The sequence below is a fragment of the Lycorma delicatula genome, chromosome 7 (genome assembly GCF_047948215.1).
Source record: "Lycorma delicatula isolate Av1 chromosome 7, ASM4794821v1, whole genome shotgun sequence".
In the NCBI taxonomy this organism is placed as follows: Eukaryota; Metazoa; Arthropoda; class Insecta; order Hemiptera; family Fulgoridae; genus Lycorma; species Lycorma delicatula.
The window spans coordinates 24665208-24685549 of record NC_134461.1 but is presented as its reverse complement, the minus strand read 5'-3'; the positions used below and the strand labels follow the sequence as shown (position 1 = coordinate 24685549).

The 20342-nt window shown below is 30.1% G+C and overlaps 1 protein-coding gene across 4 annotated transcripts in view; it reads left to right on the top strand.

The window, feature by feature from the left end:
- Positions 1 to 20342, top strand: part of LOC142327916 (protein eva-1 homolog C-like) — a 475977-nt gene that overhangs the window by 386733 nt on the left and 68902 nt on the right. For 3 of the 4 annotated variants that reach the window (XR_012757123.1, XR_012757124.1, XM_075371286.1), the window contains exons 2-3: positions 2095 to 2294; positions 17400 to 17538. Coding sequence is in view for 2 of the 4 variants with exons in the window: in XM_075371286.1 (XP_075227401.1) it covers positions 2095 to 2294; positions 17400 to 17538 (339 nt within the window). In the remaining 2 variants the exon portion in view is untranslated. The remainder of the gene's footprint in view (positions 1 to 2094; positions 2295 to 17399; positions 17539 to 20342) is intronic. The other variant, XM_075371285.1, reaches the window with a different exon arrangement.

Here is a 20342-nt window from a genome sequence, read left to right as displayed (position 1 = left end):
CATGCCTGACTGGGATTCAGACCCGAGACCTCAGGATGAAAGGCCGAAACGCTACCATGGAAGCCGCAAATGTTGTAGTTATTTTTTTTCTGTTTAGCCTCCAGAACCACCGTAAGGTATTACTTCAGAGGCTGAATGAGTATATGTATGAACGTAAACGAAGTTAGTCTTGTACAGTCTCAGGTCAACCATTCCTGAGATGTATGGTTAATTGAAACCCCCACCACCAAAGAACATCCGTATCGATATCTAGTTTTTTTATGCCTTTGCTAGGATTTAAAACTTAGAACTCTCGTCTTCAAAATAGCTGATTTATTATGATTTAATCACCACTAAACTAACCCGGTGGGTTACATTGTTATATTTAGTATAGTAATACAGTACAGGTTAATTGGTATTTACTGTGTACAAAACGGCGTGTTTTATGTAAATTCAACACTCGAAATTATCGTTCTTATCGATTCAAAAAATATAACGATTGATTAAAATTTTCGATTAAGTTAGGAGGTTTGTGCACTATGGCCGTTAAAACTCATACTTTATTTATAAATTTAGAATTGTAAGTAATTTCTGTGTAGTAATTCCATGTTGTACTAATTCTTTACACTTTATGAAATTACGTACGTATTACAGAAAATTTAACCAGAAAACAAGGTAGTGTTTGTACTCGAACATTAATATGTTACGTTTGTTTGCGGTTTTATATAATTTCTTTCGTTGATACAGTTAAGTTTAAAATTGACTTTCTGTCTGGATAAGTTGTGTAATTGTTTAGGTGATTGAAGAAATTGTTTTACTAATGTTTTGTGTGATCTATAAAGTAAGGTTAGGTTGACTGAAAAATTGACTGGCCCTTAAAAACGTAATCGTCTTACAAAGTTGACAATCGGTCTGTTATTTTTTATTACTATTTAGTTAAATTCTCATAACTATGCCATAAACTTTATGGAATTGTGCATTTCAAAACACTAAGTTTATTTGTAATTTATTTTTATGTTTTAAATCATTTTTCTGTTCAAGAAATGATAGCATCAGTTTTTTTTATAACAGGGGTATCTGTTTTCCCAATGTGCGTTACATTATTATTTATTACCTTGGAGTATGAGTGTTTAGTAAAGATTCTCTAGTTTGTAATAAATTCCAAATTGATTTGATATTCTGAATTCAGTTCTGTCAGAATCTTACTTTGTTGTCAAATCTTTTTTTTTACAAGAAAAGGTTTTTTGTGTTTTCTATAAACAACATTTTTTTTTAGTTTTATTTACTTATTTAAATATTAATAATATCTATTATGTTATTAATTTAAAAATGCTATTTAAAAAATTTACTAACTACCATATTCATCAGGCTACTTGGGTTCTACCTGTGCCAAGTTCATAACTTAGTCATGCTTCTCAAATAATTATGTATAACACCATCTCTACAAAATGATATGTTTAAAATAAATCTCCATACATACCTCTTTCTGTTTGAAATTATCAAACTGATTAGTATTTACTCTTAAAATTGTTTTTCTTATTATGAACTAATGTAAGAACTTGCATCAAGATACGATACTGTTTGTGATGATTGCATTGATTGATTTAAGGTGAATCCTCTTCAGAGATAGTAGTATGTAATCACATTTATATAAATTTAATATACACTGTAGTAGAAAGAATAGCTAATGCTTTTTTTTACTCAATGGTAATACAACAAAATCAAATAAGTAAGAATGATTAAAATGTTACAATATATCGCTTAAAATCTGTCTAGTATTTACTTTGATCTGCCTAACACTTCAATGTCAGATGCAGCTTATTTTGTTAAGAGACAAATGCTGTGTAGTTTCTTTTTGTTATTATATTTAAAATCTGCTTCAATGATTACATTTTAATCATTATTTAGGATATTTTTTCATGTTGTGAGTAAATGATGTTTATCTTTTGTAAAATTATTATCTAAAACATTATCTTAAGAGATGATTAGCTATATCAAAATTAATCGGAAATATAATTACTAACTTAGAGTTTGCGATTGTGAATTAATGGTTAAAGTCTTTGTTTTTAGTATTACGGTTCAATAAATTCATGTTTTATTCTTTTTTGTTTACAGCACTTTTATCCGGAACTCTGAGGACATTTCAAAAAGCAGCATGTGATGATCAGATTGTTACATTACGTTGTCCAACTGGTACATGTATATCAATTGAACTTGCACATTATGGTAACACAGCTGGACCAGCAGCAGCTGCTCTCTGCAGGCATCACACAGATCAGAGCAATCAAACCTGCCTCTGGCCAAATGCTTTGCAAGTAAGTATTGAAACTACTTTATTGCATTTATTTTTATTTTTTTTGAATTTAAGTCTATGGTTCACCATATTTTTTCTTTTTTATATTAACTGTATGATCATAGGTCTAAATTAATTTATTTGATTTGTATATTTGTACATTCATTTACATCTTTGTAATTATTGTATTATATTATTTATATGTTTAGTGATGATAACATGCAAAATGGTTTTTATGTTTCATTAAAACTAGGTTTCATAGGTGTAGCAATGCTTGATGACTCATTCAGATGTATATTTACTATTACTGTCTGTATGGATTGTTTATAAATATGTATACATATGTTTATATTACTATATTTTACCTACATTTTTATGCATTATATTTAATATAGAACAAAAATTCATAGAACACGCGACGCTATATAAAATGTTAATATCTCAGCCTTTCTTCCAGAATTCTAGAATTAAATTTCTGTCGGACTTGGCATGCTTTTATGCTAAAAATTTCAACATAATAGTCCCACGTACAAGGTTTTACCTTTTGTGAATTAATTGTTACAAAAAATATAAATACCTTGTTTTAATTACCTTTGATGAAGGTGCATCTACAAAACAATTCATTAAAACGCTGTTTGTATTCTACAAATTTAATGATACTTTTCTCTCATTTTATTCATATAGCTAATTAATATGGTGAAACAGAATGTAGGATTCGCTTATAAACAAAGAGATGCAATATAATACTGAACATAAAAGCTTATAATTGTCTATTTACTACCTGAGATCAAGTTCTTAGGAATATGATGATATTTCTTTTTTTTTAATGCACTGAATTATATTAAATTCAAGAGAGAATTTAAAATAAAAGTTATATTTTCAACCAAAGAATAATTTTATCAGAATATTAAAATTTCTGTCTATTTCTTGTGCCTTATTTTTATATTTCCTATTTAGATTTATGATGTTAATTCTACCTTGATAAAAAATCGACTAGTATTTTCTGTCTGACCAGATGGGAAGACCAGAAAAAATAAATCAAAATAATTTATCTTGTACTACCTTTCTCAGTTTTTTTTGGCACTCGAGACCACTTCTGCCATCATCATCTCTTACACCTTAACTATAAGAAATATGGTAGTTTGAGTTTTATTTATCTTTATAAACTGCATACATTCCAGATTTTATAATTTAGAATTGCCCTAAAATCAATTGTTGGGGTGAATAATACTGCCCTCTCTTTATGAAATATCATTATAATTTCTTCAATCCCAATGAAACATTAGAATTTTGACATATTGTTGTTTCTCTTAAAAAAAATCATATTCTATGAGAATTTAATGATGGAATAGATATTAATCCTTTTTAGCTTATTTAAACTTAAATGAATTATTTGGTAGTTTTGAAAACTGTAACCTCATGTATTTTTGTGTTGAATTTAACAAATTGAGCTTTATTAATAATGAATAAAGTTCAAAAATTGAATTGTTCATCGTAATTGATTGTATAAGATTTTCCTACTGCCAAAAATAACCTTACTATATTAGCAATATTGCAAGTACTCTAAGGACAGCAGATAGATAACTGTGTTTCAATAGTTCTTCATTTTTCCGTTTTAATTTTTTGCCATCTCTTGAAAATTCCTGTAATGTTTCAGTTTTCTGAATAAGGTTGCTGAATCTTGTAAAATTTCATAAATTACTGAAAATATATTCCACTATAATAGTATCACAAACACATTACAGGTCAAAATTCGAAAAGTGAATAAAAGTAGTATCTTATTTGTCAAAAGTTGTACTATGTAATATGTTTTAAATCTTGTCAAATAATGAAATTCTGGTTTTTTTTTACAATAGAAATTTTATAATCAGGATTGTTGATATATTTGGTCTAGATTATCCAGGAAGTACTTTTGATATTTTCTTTTTTTTTCTTAAAGTTCTTTTTCATGGTGGTTTGTAATGAAAATTTTTTAAAACTATACACTTCTGAAACAACAAACTGAACTAAATTTAATGCATACATTTTTTTATAACTACCTTTCCACATGTTTTCTTATGACAGAATCTTAGCTACTGAAAATGATTGCAAGAGTAAGTGAAAACATTTTGAAATAAGTTATTTAAAACATTTTAATTATAAAATTTGGTACACTTTATTTTTATAAATTTTATAGTTTTAAGTAATTCTTTATTTAAAGACCTAATGAAATCAATTGAATTTTAATGTTAAATAATATCAACCCATTTTATTTTATTTAAAGATTTTCTTTAAAGTTTCTTAGTGAGAATTTTGTTTTTTTTTTATTTTGTATGTTATATTTTTTATATTTATTTTTTTAGTTCTGAATAAATCTTTTTTAATAATTTATACTTCATTTGTTTTTACAGGTTTTTATTTGTTCCTTATTTTTTCATTAAGATCATATTTCAACATGATCTGAAGTAATTCTATGTGTTAACATATAATGTATGTAACTATATTTTTGCTATACATGATATACATTATTTCTTTAAAAGATAAACATTCATATTATTATATTGTAACTATCTCACCTCCCAGATTACATACATCCAGATTACATTTCATGTAATTTGTCTTGTTTTTCATTTCATTCTTCTTGTTAAAGTGTCCTTAAATAATGTTGTCTGTATTATGTGATTCTGCATTATATTTTTATTTTATCTTGTGTCAGTATATCAGTCAGATCATTGATTTCATATACGAGGGTTATTTTTTTTTCAAGGTCCGATCGATGACGAAATTAAAACCACAGTGAAAATAAAATATTTTTTATTTGTAACAAGTACTTACATAATTACACTATTTATCTACATAGTTGCCACTCCAATTTAGACATTTGTCGTAGCGTGGTACCAGCTTTCCAATACCCTCCTCATACAACGGAGCCGCCTGTGTTTTCAGCCATGTCTCTACGCTGGTCTGCAGCTCGATGTCTGTGCCAAAATGTTTTCCTCCTAGCCAGTGTTCCATGAGGGCAAAGAGGTGAAAATCGGATGGAGTCGAAGTCTGGGCTGTATGGTGGGTGATCAAACACTTCCCAACGAAAACGCTGCAGGAGCTTCTTTGTTATAGCTGCAGTGTGCAGCCGAGCATTGTCATGGAAAAAGACAATGCCTGATGACAACATTCCTCTCCGCTTATTCTGAATTGCCCTTCGTAGATGTTGAAGAGTCATAAAGTACGAGGTTGCAGTGATGGTCGGCACGACCGTCACTGCAACTTCGTACTTCAACGTGGCACACGTTCCATGATTTCCACCAAGAGAACTCCATTCCGGTCTCAGAACACAGTAGCCATACACTTTCTGTTGGAGAAGGTTCGCTTGAACTTCTTTGGTTTACTGGGAGAATGAGAATGCATCCGCTGTTTGGATTGTTCTTTTGTTTCTTCAGTTTTGAAATGGACCCGTGTCTCGTCCCCTGTGACAATTTTGTTCAAAAATTCTTCCTTTTCCTTCATTGTGGTAGCGCTGGAGAAACGTTAGGGAGGCGTCCATTCTCATTGTTTTGTGATGGTCGGACAGCATCTTGGGAACCCATCTCGCACACAGTTTGCGATACTGAAGTCTCTCACTTACAATGGTGTAGAGAGCTGACCCTGAAATTTCAGGAAACAAATCACTCAATACAGAAATTGTGAACCGACGATTTTCTCAAATCGCCTCATCCACTCGCTCAACGAGATCATCGGTTGACACTCGCTTCCTTCACTGACCGCCTGCATCATGAACATCTGCATGTCCTGCTTTAAATTTCCTGCACCATTGTCACACTTTACTGTCACTCATTGAAGTTTCACTGTACACATTACTTATTCGTCGATGAATTTCAGCTGCATTACACCCCTCAGCCTGAAGAAACCGAATTACCACACGCACTTCACACTTGGTGGGAGATGCTATTGTTGTAGACATGTTTACGTGCTAACTGTGTGTTCAGAACTAAACAAAGTGACGCGGCGTGATTGAAGGCCCTACTAGAGATGCTGCGCAACACATATGCACAAAGGTTCATCCAATTTTTGCGCGGGTTTTTATTTCGCGCCCAATCGGATCTTGAAAAAAATAACCCTCGTATTACTTCATGTGAAAATACGTTTTGTGTTAAAATAAGGTAATATATTACTTTGTATTAAAATAAGTTTTTAAATCCATGTCTGAAGTTATAAGTCAATTTGCAAATAAAAATGAAATCTGTATAGATGTATTATGTAATTATTGTGGTAGTTAATGTGTAAATCTGCATATATTCTATTGTAAGCCAAATTCACAATTTATTGAAAAAGTGACAATTTTTTTATAAAAAAGGTTTTACAAAATTTGTTAAAAGTTTAATAAAACTAAAATGTTCTTTTTATATTCACTTATTCCACTCGAGTGACTACAGACCTATGCCCGATTACATCCACTTACTTATGTGTGTGTTTTTTTTTAGTGAGAAATGAATTTAGTAGTACGTATATAAAAATGAAGATTGATATTGATAAAATAAAAATATATTTTGACGTATAAGAAATTCATAACATAAAACAAAAAGTGACTTAAAAATAGAGGGGGGTCAACTTAAAAGAGGCCCCATCACTCAGTAGTATATACTAATTGCATTTTTTTTTTAATGCGTATATTAGTGTGAGATAGTAAAATAATGTGGAAGATGTTGGCATGACTGGAGCGCTGGAATGGGGAGGATTGTTTATTACCTGCACATTTGAGTATTATCAATCTATGTTGAGCATTTGCTTTTGAACAAGTCTGCGTAATTGTGTGTTGTTTGTAAAAATATGTTTAACTGTTGAAGAACATGTATTTGTGATGGAAACTTATTTAGAGTTGAAATCTCATGATAAGATTCACCAACTCGAGAGATTCTCATGAAATTCTCAACATGAGAAATCTCAATTTGTGTGTGTGCAAAAGTTCAGAGAAAAATTTTTAAAGGAATTACCGTAACATGTAATTATTTGCCAATAAACTATTGGGGGGACCTCTTTTAAGTTTAACACTGAAGCTGAATTGGTTAGGATTAATTTTTGGTAATTTACTTTAAATATTTTGAGGCTATACTTTTTCTTTTTTATGTCTGATTGTGTAACCAAAATTATGTTTGGGTGGAAAACATTAAAAAATAATTCAAGAGGACAGAATCTTTCAGCATATTTAAAAAAAATATTATTTACGATAACTTGGAGTAAAGCGTAAAAGCCAGATGATCAACAAATTTCATTGAAATAGTAAACCATTGTTAATTGATACCTGAGCAGACAGAAAAAACTCCGGCTTTCATTTTTTTATACACGGATTGACCACCTATTTTAATACTATAAACTCGTTCTTTTTGCTATAAATTTCTAAAAAAAAAATCTGTTGGGGGCACTACATGGACTTCCTTGTATGCCTGTTAAATTATATTTACACATTTTTTCTTCTTACCCCTTGTCTCCCGCTGATCACTATATTAACCACTGGTAATCAATTTTTCAAATTCAAATATCTCATGAACCATTTAACATAGAAAAAAGATTTTTATATGGATTTAATCACAACGCCTGGAGTTATGAGAAAATGTAATAACCATACCAGTCGTGTATAGTGTAGATATTTCACAATGGATCAAACACACATTACTTTTTTTCATTGACGTCATTGTTTAAGTCGTAGTATTTTGGTATTTTTTTTTTTTTTATTTGGTTCTTATATACATTAGCGGTGTGTTATCTTTTATATAATTGCTATGCAAACGTAAATTCAACAGGATAACGAGTGAACGTGACTTATGAAAGGAAGCAATAATTTTAAATAATTTTTTTTTTTTAAACCATACTTGTTGTTTATTCAAAATATTTTTATACATGTATCAAAAGCAAAATATTTTATATATATATATATATATATATATATATATATATATATATATCAAAGTTAGATTTTATACTGGTTCAATGACACAAAAGTACGCACGTATACTCCTTTACCTTTACCGAAATCTGAATTTTTTTTTAGTTACAATTTTCTGAAATTTAGTGTTTTTTTTTTTTATAATCAGTTTTTATCGGATATAAATAAATTTTACGTCAAATTAACCATAAAAAACTAAAAAAAAATGTAATTTTTTTATACCATATTTGTGCAAGCGCAACATAATAAAAAATGAACAAAAATTAATTTTTGTTGAACAATATAAATTAATAACGCATTGTTAACATAAGCTAATTTTTTCAGATTTTTAGGATGAAAAACAATTCAGTAATAGCGAGATAAACATACGTTTACCGAAATCTCGATTTGCGCGCGAAATAAAGCGGGAAGTTAAGGGTTAAATGAAAAGTTCATACAATTTTACTTCATTAATAACTTCTGATATATTTTCATCAATATATATAATTTTTATAGTTATTATTGAATTATTATTTATCGTAAAAGATGTTTTACAATCGGAGGTTAATAAATACGTATATATTTAAATTTAAAAAAAAAATCCCTTTTTTTAATTTAAAAAAAGGCAGAGGTAAATTTCACCGGTGTTAAGTAGGGGATAAAAAAGATTTCCACCGTAAAGTTAAGAAAAACTTCAAATTTATTCAATACGACAATGGTTGCATGTTAAAAAACGTTTTTCACATGTTAAGCGTACAAGCCCAATCTTCTTACAATTCCAGAAACATTTTGGCCATCTCTTGCCGGAAGGTTGGTCATATCAAAAATTGTTTCTAACAAAAGTTTTAGATAATGTTTAGAGGACCAACGATCACTTTTAATCGATTCGTTACTGTGCCTATTAAGGGAGGTATGATTTTTTTTGTTTTCGAAACCCCATTTTTTCCACCCTGTTGACCAATGATTGAAAAAATCTTTACTTAGATAAGTTGTAAGCCCTTATCCAAAGAATAGTAGGAACTTTAAACGAATTCGATATTTTACTTAATAAGAAAGTTTTTGCGATACTTGGATTTTTCGAAAAACCTCCCTATTTCACCCCCGTGGTCAGATTTTGCCCATTAACGAACTCGACCGAGATTTTGGGTCGTTATATTTTATGTATCAATTTGAAAGTGATTGGCGCAAAAATTACGGCAGTTTACCTGTCTACAAGAAAGTGAAATATATACGAGAGGTTGTCTAAAGACCTTTCACTGTAAAAAAAAGTTATTCTGAAAACTTTATAAATATTTTTTGTTTCTCTTAAACTATATACCTTATACTACTTCTCTACGTAATTTCCACATCAATTAAGACATTTATCGTAGCGATACACCAGCTTCAATATACTCTCGTCGTATTCTTCTGCCGCCAGTCCATTTAGCCACTGATTAACAGCATTTTTAGGTTCATCGTCACCAGCGAATTGCTTACCGCTCAAAGATTCTTTCAATTTCCTAAACAAATGGTAATCAGAAGGCGCTAAGCCCGAACTACGTGGTGGGTGATCGTAAATTTCCCATCCAAATGTTCTCAGTAAATCACGTGTTGGACCCACAACATGTGGACGAGCGTATCGTGCAGCAGGACGACCCCGTCGGCAGCCGCCCACGTCACCTATTTTGAATGGCGCGCCGTAATTTACTAGGGTTTCGTAGTAGGCTTCTGCATTTATAGTCGTTTCATGTGACGTGAAATCATTCAGCAGTATGCCAAATCAATCCCAAAAGAATGTGGCCTTCAGTTTGCGTCCAAATGACTGTGCCTTGACCTTTGTTGGTTCTGGTTGGTGATTGAGGATGACGTCATTCACTTGACTGCCGTTTTCTCTCTGGCGTATAATACGAAATCCATATTCCATTTCCGATAACAATCGAATTAAGGAACTTATCATATCTTCTGTGTAGCCATCAAAAATTCCTAAGCTGATTTCTTTCGTATTTTTTTTGTGACGTTCCGTTAAGACGTGTTGCACCCGACGTACACAAACCTTTCTGAATCCTAAATGGTCGTGAACAATGCGACCGATAACAGCTCTTGAAACATAAGGTAAAAGAAGGTCGGAAATCGTTGAGCGATGATCTTTTCTGATTTCATCATCGACGAGTTTCAACAAGTCCCCAGTGTTTGTCGAGGGCCTCCCGAACGTTCTTCATCGTGTATATTAATTGTGTTATTTCTAAACCTTTCACACCATTTTCGGACGTTTCTTTCAATCATTACATTATCAACGTACACAGCAATCAACTGCCTATGAATTTCGGACGCCTTATCGTTTTGACGGTTTAAAAAACGTATGATTTTGCAGTCAGCGGCAACATCGATTTTCCTATTCATTTTATAACGTAATAACTCGCACTTAATTAAAGATACTACAAACTAAAATTTTCAGACACAATGCAGTGTGTACTTTACTAGCGTGGCCATGAACGACACAGGCTCGACAACCTTAAGGAGAAAAATTTCCCAGTGGTCTTTACTTGATATATCCCTCGTAGATATATATATATATATATATAAACTTTTGAACTGACATTGGTTTTGGAGTCTGGGGAATGTGAAACGCGAAGATATATCAAAATTTTACGGAAGTCGAATCATGGTACCCATTACAGTAGGTAACTTTCTAATGAAATCTACATAAAAAAGTTTACAAAAAAAAAGAAGATTAAGTCTGATTCTAACCAATATCCCTTCCTTGTAAGATCAAATATTTCATTAATTAAAATTATATTTGGCTATAACTCTGGAACCGATGAAAATAAGTACCACTTACGATATATCATTGAAAAGTTTTCAATGCATTTAAGAAAAATTACTGCAGTTAAGAAAAAGTCGAAAGTCCAATTTTTTTGATTTTTTTTTTGTATTTGGACAGTCCTAATTCCAAAATTTCAACATCCTACGGCTGATCGTGTTTGAGTTACATGAGATACATATGTACATACATACCTACAGACGGTATATATGGTACATACAGACATCACGCCAAAACTAGTCAGAATGTATTAGGAATGGTCAAAATGAATATTTCCATTGAAATCTGAAAATCAAAATTTTTTGCAATCACATTACTTTCTTTACTTTGTTAAAGTATGTTAAAGTATTACCTTATATTTTGTTTGTTTTTAATTCAAAATTGTCTTTATTGTAACAACATATGGAATTGTAAAAATAATAAAAAATGATAATAATAGTAACTGAATTTAAAGATATTCTATTTATTCTTCCGCATCAGTTACTGCTGACAACACATCCAAGTTCTCTGTGTAAATATTGTAGACATTGTTACTGCTGTACAGAACATAGATCCGACCTAATAACATGGAGTTGGCAATAAGAAGATTTAGGAGTTGTTTGTCAGTGTTTAGGTCGTACAGGAGGGGTTGGTGGAGGATAGGAAAAAGAGAAATAGAGTTGTTTCACCATTTCATTCCTGCTGTTCTGTTACTTACTACTACAACTTCTTCTATCATCACAGTGTGTACTGTACTAAGCTGTATATCTTATATGTAGGCAAAGATTTGTTACTTTTCTACACCCTACTTAAAAGTAACTTTTACTTCTCTCCCCATTTTCTCTGTTTGTGTTTGATTACTCATTTACACTTTCTTTTATTTCTATCTCAGTAGATTATTACTGTTTTAATAAAGTAGCTGTTTGAGTATAGATAAAAAAAATAATTCTTATGTGAAATGATTTATGCAGTTATTATTAGAAATTGATTTATACTTTTATTAGTAACTATTTTAAAGTTCATTTAACTGTTATTAAATGACGCTATACGTACCCTATTTTTTTTCTCAAAATTACCGATTTTCATCTAGAAAAATGATTGCCTGTTTTAAATCAACACATTGGCATTTTGCCTTGTGATCAATTTTTGACCATTATTTTCCCGATTAGGTAGATTTCATAAGAAATCTGTTTGTAATGGGTACCTTGATTCGACTTCCGGAAAATTTTGACATAACTTCGTGTTTCACATCCCTCAGATCCCAAGACCACAGTCAGTTCAAAAGTTTATGTACTCAATTATATATATATATATATACTTGTATATAAATATATGGCGTAATTTTCCGCCAATCACTTTCAAATTAATACATAAAATATAACAACCCAAAATCACGGTTGAGTTCGTTAATGGGCAAAATTGGACCATGGCGGTGGAAATAGGGGTAGCTGTTTCGAAAAAAAAAAGTATCGCTATAACTTTCTTATTAAGTAAAATATCGCATTCGTTTAAAGTTCCTACTATTCTTTGGATAAGAGCCTAAAACTTATCTAAGTAAAGTTTTTTAATATCACCAACCATTGGTCTAGGTGGTGGAAAAAATGAGGTTTCAAAGACAAAAAAATCATACCTTCCTTAACAGGCACAGTAACTAATCGATTAAAAGTGGTTATTAATCCAATTTCATTGTAGAGCCCAGCTCATTAAATTCAATATAAAATGAGCAAGCTGAACTGTTAAGTGTCTTGGTTTAAAGATTTTAAAGTTTTAAGATTGTTGCTTTTTATAATTTCTTTCTAGAATGTCCTTATTATTGTTGACAGTTTCTTTTCCAGTAAATATATTTATATTTTATTTAATATATTTATATTTAGTATATTCCATAAACTAATATTAAGATACATTTTCATTGGCTGCTCTATGGTGGGGGGGCATACGTCCTTATCTACATTTACTTATCCATATTACTCAATTGCTTCTTTTTTTAATTTATTTTTTTAACCACTAAAACATATTAGCTTTAATAATTTATGTGCAAGGTCATTTAGAAAGCTTTTGTACCTTTTGGTTTACTGGTAGTTTTATGTTTATGTGTATATATACACAGTTTATACTATTTAATTGTGTTTGTAATTTCCCACTTCCTAACCACATTGTACCGATTTGTGTAACAGAGATTATCATTGAACATGCAACACATTTTAAAAAGCAGTTCAATAAATTTAGTTGAGTTTGGTTAAATCTTACAGTTTTCATGCAAAATAAATTTGAAGAATTTATAATGCATTATAAAAGTATAATTATTACTGTGTGCAAAAATTTGCAGGAAACAGTTAATGTTTTCAGTTGAAGCAAGTTAATCAAAATATTGGAACAAATCTTTTTCTTAATTTATTAATTACCATTTATATTTTTTAATGTAAAATCTTCCTTATGACTTCTTTTTAAATTTCTTATTTACTCATTGGTTACTACAATCTTACTACTCATTGGTTATAAAATTAAAATTATAAAGATAACATTTCAGTGAATAATTGGAAATAATATTCCAATTATTTTTTTTTTGTTAATCTGTATAAAAAAAAAAATTATTATAAAATCACTCTCCATAAAAAAAGGATGATGAGTGGGTTTGATTGTTTGTTGTATCTGCTCACATTTTTATTTTAGCTACTAATGGAGCAGAGAAGACTAATTGTGGTCCACCAGGTGGCTGCGTGCAATGCACTAATTCATTAAATTGATTCATTTGTTTGAACAATTTGTACTTCTTGATATGAACGATTTATCTAAAATTATATTTGTGTTTGGGAGATAAAAAGGGAAACATTGGTGTTAGAACTGTGTCAAAAAATCACAACTCAAGGAACAGCTAAAATTTTCAGGATTTGAAGCTTTTCGTTAAAAAAGTTTTTGTTGTGGTAGTATGCTAAATTCATGAACATTATTTAGTTACAATTAGCAAAAACATTTAACAAAATCATGTGTAATGAAACATACTAACATTTTCGTAGCGGGCCATAGGCCCCTCTCCTTTTTTTAGTTTATGGTTAAAATATATTTATTATAAAAATATATGGTTGATTAGATGGTGCATGTATCTAGAAACACAGTTTGATGATAGTAGTGTCATTATTTTTAGAATTAAAAAAATAAAGATGTATATAAGTGTATAAATATGAATTAAATGCTAATTTTATTTAATTGATTAGTCTTAATTGGAATTATTATAAAGACACATAAAATAAACAAATATTTTGCATTTTTCTCTTTAATTTGGAATATTTTCAATCATTGTAGAAAAATTTTATTTAAAGCTATCAATATTTTGAATAAGCGAACATGAATTGTTAAATAATATCCTGTATTTGCTACCAACTACTTCCACCCTTCTGTTCTATCAAATACAACTATACCACATTCACTCTGCATCTATATCTACTACCCACTTTTCCAATTATGAAACCCTTTACCCTCGCCTCCTGACTGCCAACTTTATAAGGATACCACTCTCCAACCTAACTTCTACCTCTCCTAAGACAGTAGATCCTATGTAACTGAACTGTTAAAACCCAAAGGAGTACCACTTACCACCTCAAGACTCTGCAAACCTGCTATACATTAATTCAACTAAATAACCTTCTACTCTTACCATTTAAACCTCAAAAGGTTTTTATTTCTTTTTTTCATAAAAGCGTATTTGTAGCAGTTGTTTTTTATTAACCTAAAATATCTGATTTGGACACCACGTGACTTCTTTGTATGCCTATTAATAAATTACATATATACATTTTTTTTTTTTTAAATGAAAGTACGTAAAATTTTATTTCATTAATAACTTCAGATATTTTTTATTGTTATTATTGAATTATTGTTTATTGAAAACTTTTTGTACAATCAAAGGTTAATAATTATTAATAAATCAATATAATTAAATTAAAAAGAAAGGAGATAAACTCTGATTCGAACCCATATGCCTTCCCCTTGTAAGAAAGATACAAATATTTCATTAATTAAATTTTATTTGGCTATTACTCTGGAACCAATGAAAATAAGTACCACTTATGATCTATTGTTGAAAAGCTCTCAATGAGAGCTATTACTGCAATTAAGAAAAAGTTCAAAATCCAATATTTTTTTTTTTATTTTGAGATTTTTTTGGATATTTTTGATTCAGTTGATCGTAATCAAAAGAGGAAATGCACAACTAGATATTATAACAGTTCTAAATCCAAAATTTCAATATCCTACGACTAATCCTTTTTTAGTTATGTTAGATACTTATGTAAGTACACATATACATACAGGTGTCACACTGAAACCAGTCAAAAAGTATTCAGGGATGGTCAAAGTGGATATTTCCGTTGAAATCTGAAAACTGAAATTTTTCGCAATCACAATTCTTCCTTTACTTCGTACAAGGAAGTAAAAAGGAAAAAGAAAGCAGTTAACATAGAAGAATAGTTATATAATGAATAGTAAATAGTAATAGTTGAATAGTGAAATATAACTAATATTTAATCATTGCTGTATGCATCAGATAGCTGAATTTCCATATATATGGTTTGTAAAAATGACTTGTACTCTAGTATATTGTAATACAATCTTAATTTCTAAAATAAATAAAAATATATATATTACCTTCCCAGACTGTGATTAAGTGAGATGCAGGAAAAAAATAATCAGTGTAGTTCAAATTACATGATTGATCTTTGTTAAGCCTTGCTTACAATAATCATTATTGCATTCTTGTAAAAGCTCTATTTTATATCATAGTGTTAAATACAATCGTGTTTCTCATATATAAAAATAACAAATAAATTTTACAATCATTCATGTAGAAGTCAGTTTGAATTAGTGAAATGGAATAGAGATTATCAGTGTAGTTCGCAGCTAACTGACCATCAATAACCATATTTTTTTTAAAAATCACTTGTACTGTCAGAGATCAGTAAATCTTATTTTCACTTGCTCATATAAAATTGTTATATATATATATATATATATATATATATATATATATATTGTGTGTAAAAAGATTACAAAGAGAGGAAACTTGTCCATGCAATTTACATACGATTAAATCTCAAAAGACATTGTTGGGAATATTAAGGGAACACCCTTAATATTCCCTTTAGAGAATACCCTTAATATCCCATTTTATCTTATGTTACATTATCCATCTTATTTTATATCATTTCACGTGGATGATGAACTAAAGATAGAAGTGAGGTCATAAATCAAGAGAAAACTGTCAACTTTCTTCATTGACAGAATGAAAAAACTGGTTCACCATTGAGAAAAATGTGTAGCTGTAAATCATGACTGTGTGGAAAAATAAATGTAAGTTTTTGCAGCAAATAAAATTTACTTTTACGCCATATTTGTTTTATTTGACTCATTTTTTTTCATTTGCAAGTTACGAGCAACTGTGCATTAGGCTTCATTTTATGCAATTTTGATGTTTTACTACAATAATCATTAAAAAATAAAGAGTATTGGTACATGCTGAAAAACAAACAAGCATTTGTTTCTTTGTTTTAAATTAGTTTTGAAAATGTTATTGTCTGAATCTAAAGTTAGTACTTTTTATACAATCATAATGGGCATTTCTAAATAGACATTTAATAATAATGGTTCATCTTTACAACACACGTGTGCATGCACACGTGCATGGGCGCGCGCACAGACACCTCCAGTGAACCCAATACTTCATTGTGTACAAAAGAGCCAGGCAAAAACCAATTTGTAGAAATACAATTTATAGTACTGCAGAATAGTTTATTCTAAACCTTGTACATTGATTGTAAATGTGTGAATTTAATTAATGAACATACTGAAATAATTAAATTAAAAAAGTAGGACAGAACAATCCTTTGTCAAAATTTAAAAATATCACACTATCATAAAAAAACTTTTTCTCCTTAGACGTATTCAAACAAGTCAGATATGTAAAAATAATAAAACTAAAACTAATTCAAATGTTTATAGCATTTGTTTCTCTGTATCAACCAAAGTCTAGTTAAATATCTCTTTTAGTCTCTCTTTAAATTTCTCTTTATATTTGTCAGTAATTGATAAACTGTTAAAAAAAACCATTAATAAAAATGGCAATAAATAATAAAAATTCCAAATCGAATGATTTGAATCAATAATATTTATTAATACAGAGGTGCTAGTAAATAGGAATAACAGCAACTTTACGTTTGAAGAGCAGCTGTATAGTAATAAGTGCAATAGGAAATTCTCTCTGCTGACAAATTGAATTTTTAGCTTGCTAATGAATTAATATTGTCGGTAAAAATGTTTTAAAAATTTCATTCTAATATATGCCAAAAAGAATATTTTAATCTTGTAGTATTATTTATTTATTGTTATTTTATCATTTCAATATAAGTAGTATGTAAAGCAATTATTGGATAAAGAATGGTAATCTGATTGAATTTTTTTAGTATTCTTTGTTGCAGACAGTAGTAGAGGCATGCCAGAATAAACAGCAGTGCAAGTTTCATACATCGCCGAAAACATTTGGTGGTGATCCTTGTCCTGGTGTACACAAATATGTAGAAGTTGCATATAAATGCCGACCGTGTAAGTTTTTGAATCAGTTTATTATTATTAATTTTTTTTTTGTAATTATTTGGACATCAACTTATAAAGTCATTAACTCTCATCACATTGTTTAAAAGTAAAGAAAAATCACCAATAAGGTCATAAGATGAAAGGGTGTATAGGGCCCTGACATTTATATTAAATGTTTAGCCTTCACCCAGGGATCAGCAGTCAAACATAACACAAGTCTTTATATCAGAAAAGGTTTATTAAAAATGTGTTAAAAATCTGTAGTCATAAAAATGAGCAACTATTGTTTCTTCTTTATTGTTTTCCAAATCAGCAACAGTATTATTTCTTAATCCACATCTTTTTCTAAGGTTTCATATATTGTACATTCTTCAAGTAGATGCTTAACAGTGAGTGGTGTATTATGTAGACTACACATTGGTCTTTCTTTACTGGTAATTATATAAAAAAATTGTTATTCGTGTATAACTGATTCTCAATATTTTCAACACCAATTGTTGCCGGCCAGTCAATTTTGCATCTCTTGTATTTGGAGTAATTTTGTTTACATTTAATTTGATATTTAATTTTCTTCATTCTTTGCTTCAAGTGTTTCTGATGATGTTGGTTAAATGATTTTTTTTTTACATCTATCGCTCAATTAGGGATCATGTCCATATTTTCGCTGTTAGTTGTCATTCTTCTGGTTTCATCTGTATTTTCATTTCCTGAGATACCACCATGATTTGATTATAAATATACATCACTATCTCACTCTGTATAGAAACATGTAGGATGGACAGAATGTTTGTGATAAGAACATTTTCAATGTTTTTCTTCCTAATAATAATATGCTTTAAGAGTTTAGAGCATATAAGCACTTTCTCTTTGCAGAAATATTCTGTGAAGCGAAGAGTTTACTGTACAGAAATGAGCTCTACCATATAAACACTGGCCATATCTGGCAGTTTTAAGTATGATCTTCATCATTAACTTATAAAGCAAATCCAGTACCACGCTCAGTTGTAGAATCATCAGTATAAATTGTTCTACATCCTTTGCAGCAACTGAGGATTGATGAAAAATTCCTGTTGGATGATCATCCTAGTTCTTCTTTAATTTTTTCATAAGATAGATCTGATCTTGTAATATTTGGTAAAAGCCTTTTAGGTATGAGAATCTTTTTTCTATAATGTAATGGAATCAATTACATTTATCCTTATATCTTCTACAATGTAATCACTTATTTTCATTATTGTGTATGACATCTAATTTTCTTAGATGTGACTTTTTAGAAGATGAATAAGCAGTACACCCGTAATCAAGCTTTGATTGAATCAGTACTTTCTATAACCACAGTAATGTCTCTTTATCTGAGCCCCAGTTGATGTTTGAAAAACAGTTAATAATATTAATAAATATCAGATAATATTTTTATATTAGTTATCATAATTTTAATATTTATTAATACTAATGAATCCGTACAAAGGTCTATTGTCAGCAAAGAAAGAAAGGAAGGAAACAGTTATTAAATTTTACAAAACTATGGCACTACTGGCATTACTGTATGGTTCTGAGACTTAGATTTACTGTCATATCAAAGTTGAAGAATTGAATACAGAAATGAGATTTTTGAGTAGAGTGTTGGGTGTTTCATTGAAGGATCATATCGGTAGCGATGTGATATGTCAGCAGTTAGAAGTCGACAATATTGGAAGCATAATTGTAGACAGTAGGCAGCACTGGATGATTCATGTAGACAGATGGATAGAAATAGGATTCCAAGGATTATGTTGGATTATAGAGCGGTTGATAAAAGAAAAGTAGGCCAGCGAAGAAAGAGATGGAAGGAGCAGTTGTGAGACTAGTGAAACTGAGTGGTTGAACCTTTCTTTTTCCTGTTTAGCCTCCGGTAACTACCGTTTAGATAATTCTTCAGAGGATGAATGAGGATGATATGTATGAGTGTAAATGAAGTGTAGTCTTGTACATTCTCAGTTCGACCATTCCTGAGATGTGTGGTTAAACAGGAAAAAGAGAGTGGTTGAACCTATGCTAATGGAACAGGCTCTGTGGCCTACCCATAACGTTAATGATAAATGATGATGATTTAATAATATTGAGCGTTTCTTGCATTTAATACTCAAAACCCGTACTGTAAACTCTAAGTAAAGGATTTATCTAACATTAGGCCAAAAAGCATACATTTTCTTTATACTGAATTAAGTGGCCGTCAAAAGTCTAAACACGATTACAGTGTGAATACAGTTACCGAACGATAGCGACTCACCCCTACCGAAGCGGACCAGACATCATCTAGTATGGTCCGTTAAAAATATATTTAATCTCTGGGCCACAATCGCATAAAAATGTAACTTGAGATTATACCAATATTAAAACCTTTATGATGATAAAGCAAACAATATCGCATTTCTGATCAACATCGAAGGAGATATAGAAAGCTTGCTTACAAATTTATTTAAAAAGACCGGCTCTTTTACGTTCAGCCTTATTCTGGAATGTGAAGGTTTTTTTTAGAGTAAACTAATGTTATGTGGAATAAAGACGATATAGAAATTAGCAGCGGTGATATTAGGGTAAACGGTATAGGTAAAATAGAAGACGCGATCGAATAACCGTTTGTTATTCTTACTAAGGTGGACAACGGTCGACGTCTGGTTATTACCTCAGACACCGTTGCTGTATATAAGTCCTCACGTCGCCCAGCACTTTGTACGGCAATTAGTCGATATAACGTCAAAAGTGGTAAAGAAACTGAGAAGAAATGAAAAAATATATTTACGTAAATGATATACGTTATACCATGAAACGAA